We start from the raw sequence: 4747 nt of genomic DNA on the forward strand, positions 1-4747 counted from the left end.
CTTTCATATTGTAAAAGATTTTAATTTTGCTAAAGTTGGTGTACTAAGAAAAAAGGTTTATGTTAGTAAAAAATCTTGATTGTGTCATTCCATTACAGTTTTTAATTTATTTTTCTTTGTTTAATTTTTTAGAAGAAACAATACGGAAATCACAGAAGACACACACACTGAATAAAATCACAAAAGACTTACCGTCGGAAGGAAAGCGACGAACGGCGAAGAGGCTGACAGACGAGCTGCAATTATGGGAGGCGAAGATGCTTCTGCAATGGCGATGAAGACCAGGCTGAAGGCGGCAACGTTCAAGCTACGATAAAGGAAGGCGATGATTCTGCCTCAGCCCTCAAATGCGGGAAGACGACAATTTTACAGTGAGACCGTGAGAGTAAGAGAGGGTGACGGTAGGAGGGGAGGAATGTGGCAGTGAGAAAAAACAAAATCAAAAAAGAACCGTTTATGACAAAAAAAAATCGTTAAAGATAAACCAAATTTTGATTTGATCAATGTTATATGTTGATTATTAATTGATTATTAATTGATAAAATTAATGTATCTTTAAAAAAGGATTTTTCTTATATCCTTATGGAAGTGACGCTGTTTAAATATAGGGACTAACTTAATTATTAAATGAAAGTTCAATAACTAAATTTAATTTTATCTCACATTGAATATGACTAATATCTTAATTTTACTTAATCATAAAATTAGATTGAGAAGCAAATTTAAAAGTTAGAGAAAAAGATAAATAGGTTATTGACTTTTTGTTTTATGGACATTTAAGTCTTTAAAAATTTTGAAAATACATTTAAGTTTTTGACCTTTTTAAAAGTTTGACATATCCATCTCGCATATTCACTTGGGTCTGTCAGACCCAACAGAAAAATCAAACGTGACTCCCGTTGTACTGACTTAGTTGATATGGATGCACACGTGAGAGAGTTTTTAAAATTGGACAAATTAGACTCAATGATTGATGTGTCCAGATTTTGAAGAGATAAAAAATTTAAATGTATTTTTAAAATTTCAGAAATTTAAATGTTCACATACCAGAAAGTCAAAGAGATCGATTTATTCTTTTCTCTAAAAGTTAAATAACACAACAAAACAAAAAGAATGATTTTAACTCTCTTGATGAAGCCTTTACATTAGTTAAAGAAAAATATTAGTAGATGAATATTTTTATTAATATGAATCAATATTTTAGATTAATATTTTATTTTTATATTATTAAAATTTAAAATTTAATTTAGAGTATTTAATTAAAAATAATAAATTTTATTAATAAGTTAGCATTGTTCTTACATAAAATTTTCAATCAGACATCAAGCAAAGAGATTATATAAGGTTTGGATTAATTAAATCCCATCTATGGGCACTTCTTATGCAAATTAAGCACGGATAAAGTAATTAATTAAGGAAATGAAGTGGCTGTTCCAAAGTTCAAAGCTTTTAGGCTTTTACTCATTGCAGAGTGCAGCTTCTGTCTTTTGTCAGCTTAGTCGTTAACAGTTGTTTCGGTTGTTCAACTTTTTCAAATCCTTGATTGGTGGACGGAAAGATTTTCTTTTTGCTTCTCGATTCGATTCCATTTATTGCACTTTTTCTTATGCCTATGCTTCTGGTCAACACTCTCTGCCCTCTCCCCTCTGCACCCATGTGTCGGTCACAGACCCACAAAAAAAGTACTATATATTAAAAAATAACTTAATATTTGTGTGAACTTATTTTTTATAGTTTATTTAAATTTTAATATTCTATTATTAATTTATTATCCAATAAATTTGTTAATAGTTATGCCGAGAAAATGAATTCAACAGAGAAATTAAGCAACACTATATAATTTTGTATATATTACATATCAACTCTTCTGTACTTGTTTTCTCTTAGACCATTGACATTTACCAACATATTCGGTTCTAAGAGATTAACTGTCAGTGGTTGTACAAGTAGAGAGCAAAACATCACAAACAAAATACGAATAGTAGAAAATAATCCCCAAAAGAATGGAGGAAGAGAATCCTAGGAGACTTGAGTCCTAGCAATTAACAGAAATGACCATATAGTCTATATAAAATAAGGCCATTCATTTTTTGTTTTGTTTTTAACTTCCCTCCCTCTTTGATTAAATATTTGTTTTTTCACCCCTTTCTTAAGGTGTCATGATCATAAAAATCAGCAACGAGAACCCCTCTTACAAACGAGTGCACCTGCACCAGTTGTTATAGTGCCCACAAGAGTGGATGGTCTTGCACTCAAACTTGAAGCCCTTGCATAACTTGAAGAGGCTCCAGCACCAGATGCAGTGAAAAATGCACCATTTACCAATAAGTCCCCTTCTGACCTCCAATTCCAACCCCTCCATTCACTCTCTGGTGCATCCTCATGCTTTGTCACCTATTCCCAAATTTAAAAGTTACATTATTAAAAAAAATTACATTTTTTAAAGAACTACTTTTATGAAAATATCTTTATATAAAAATAATATTATAAAGCATTATTAATTTGACATGTTTGACTAAATATATTTTATTGAATTATTTAATAATTTAAAATATAAATTTCATGTAAAAATATTTTTATAGGAGTAACTATTTTTTTTTTATATATACTTATTCTATACTATACTAAATAAAAAAAAACAAAGTATATATAGTATACCTCTTTGCTGAACCTGTCATTTGGTGCTACAAATCTGTTGCCTTGGCTATTGATGGTTGGGTTGGCACTTCCACCAATGGCATACATTTCCCAGTGTGTGTAGTCATTGTTCACCACATGGAAATACCCATGCCTACACCTACACGCACAATACAATACCACTGATTTTCAAAATCTCACTACTATCTACCACCAAGGACCCCACATAGTAAAAGCTACTTTGGTTTTCAAGACTCAAAAAAAAAAAAAATATTGACCAAAAGCAACAACACAGACACACAACATGCATTTATTTCTATCCTTTTCACTGCTTCCCCCACTGAATCAATTTCGTTTCTTTCCATCTAACTAAAATTAAATTTACCTTGGCATTCTCTGAACAAGGCCTTCACCGAAGTGGTTAAAAGCAATAGTAACCTGCATATTCTTGTCTTGTGTATATGTATCACTATGACCCAACAACATAACCTTATCATGGTGCGTCATGTAATTGTTAGAAATTGTAATTGCGGTGGAGCCGTGAATGGCATCAATCAAACCGTCCCTGCAGTTAGACAAGGAGCAATGATCAACCCACACGTGGCTCCCGCCAAATATGGAGACCCCATCACCGTCCGATAGAGTCCTCCACCCGTAGTGCCGTGGGGAGTCACGCACCATAGCATTCCCACCTTGCTTACAATCATGTATGTGAATACCATGTATTATAACGTTATTCACATACTGAATTGTTATGCATGGTCCACCAGCAATGTGCACGCTAGCACCTCTCCCATCTATGGTCTTGAAGGAGTTCATTATAAGTTCTTCCTTCAACTGAATCACCATGTCCCTTGCGAATATGATCCATAGGGGCTCGTCCTGAATCACTGCATAGCGAAGCGTCCCCGGCTTGGGGTTCACTGGGTTGTCATCAGCAGAATCAGTCACCACGTAGATTTTTCCGTCCCTTCCGCCAATGGCGTTCTTCCCGAAGCCGATAGCGCAGTCTGCAAGCCTCTGTCTGTTCTTCTCCCAATTCGGATCACACCTCCAACAGTCGTCGATTGGGTTACCTGTCCCGCAAGACAAGTACCCCAAGTTCCTCCTAGCAACAGACGCATTGATTTGCCTGCACCCAACATTGTAAAAAATATCAAATTTAGTCACTCAATGCAAATATATGATAAAATATAAAATAAATTTGATAATCCATAAACATATAATAACTGATTTAGCTACTAAATTTTGAATGGTAATAGCATTAATAACAAGGACATTGAATGCATGTTAGAGTGTTTTAATTATACCTGGTCACTTCTTGAGCTACCAATTCAGGGTCTTGGACAGGGGAAGAGGAAATGAGGGCCGGGAAGAGGAGAGAGAAGAGAAAGAGAAAGAGAAGGGAAGTGGTTGTCATGTTTGGAAGTTGTTAATTAGTGTTTTTGAGAAGGGGATGAGAGAGGGAAGTGTTAAGTGTACGAAGAATGAGAGGGGGAGTAATGGGTATATAAAGGGGATTAAAGCCGGGTAGAATGGCGTGATTAAACTGAACATGTAGGTCCCATGCATGGACCAATGTGCTTCTTCCTGATTTCTCGTTTCAGCAACGTAACCAAACATTGATTCTACCACCAGGATCTAAGGAATCCAATTCAACTCTTGTGTGCACACTCACGTTTCATCTCAACCGCTCAATCTTGTATTCAAAACTTTTATTTCATCTTAGTCTTTAGCATTCTAAATAAAGACCAAAAGAAAAATAAAAGTGTGCTTGTTTAAAGTGAAAATTTCTTTAAATAAATGAATATATAGTAAATGATATTTTTGTTATCTGATTATTTGTTTGAAAAATAGTGTGTTTTTTACCATTCAAAAAAAGAGTATTTACTTAAATAAAGGTTAACAAGAAAAATTGGTGTCGGTCTTCACCTAATTAGGTTGCATATATAACCATACTAGTATACTACTGGCGTATGCAAGATTCTACAACTTGTCTCTCTTGGTAGTTTAACATTGGTATCATGGCATGCAGTTTCCCATCACAAACACATGGTTCAAGTGAATTCTCACGCTGGAACACACTCAATTCGCTTAAATTATGGTAATG

General features: G+C 34.2%; 1 protein-coding gene across 1 annotated transcript; it reads right to left on the reverse strand.

Annotated features, from left to right (window-relative positions):
• Positions 1-1809: 1809 nt before the first annotated feature.
• LOC107489153 (probable pectate lyase 18) lies at positions 1810-4128 on the reverse strand. The gene is made up of 4 exons (XM_016109920.3): positions 3948-4128; positions 3023-3769; positions 2659-2797; positions 1810-2394 (listed from the first exon to the last, which is right to left on the reverse strand). The coding sequence occupies exons 1-4, from the start codon at positions 4055-4057 to the stop codon at positions 2173-2175; spliced, it is 1218 nt and encodes a 405-aa protein (XP_015965406.1). The 5' UTR covers positions 4058-4128; the 3' UTR covers positions 1810-2172.
• Between the last annotated feature and the right edge of the window lie 619 nt (positions 4129-4747).

The sequence above is a fragment of the Arachis duranensis genome, chromosome 1 (assembly GCF_000817695.3).
Source record: "Arachis duranensis cultivar V14167 chromosome 1, aradu.V14167.gnm2.J7QH, whole genome shotgun sequence".
Taxonomy (NCBI): domain Eukaryota; kingdom Viridiplantae; phylum Streptophyta; class Magnoliopsida; order Fabales; family Fabaceae; genus Arachis; species Arachis duranensis.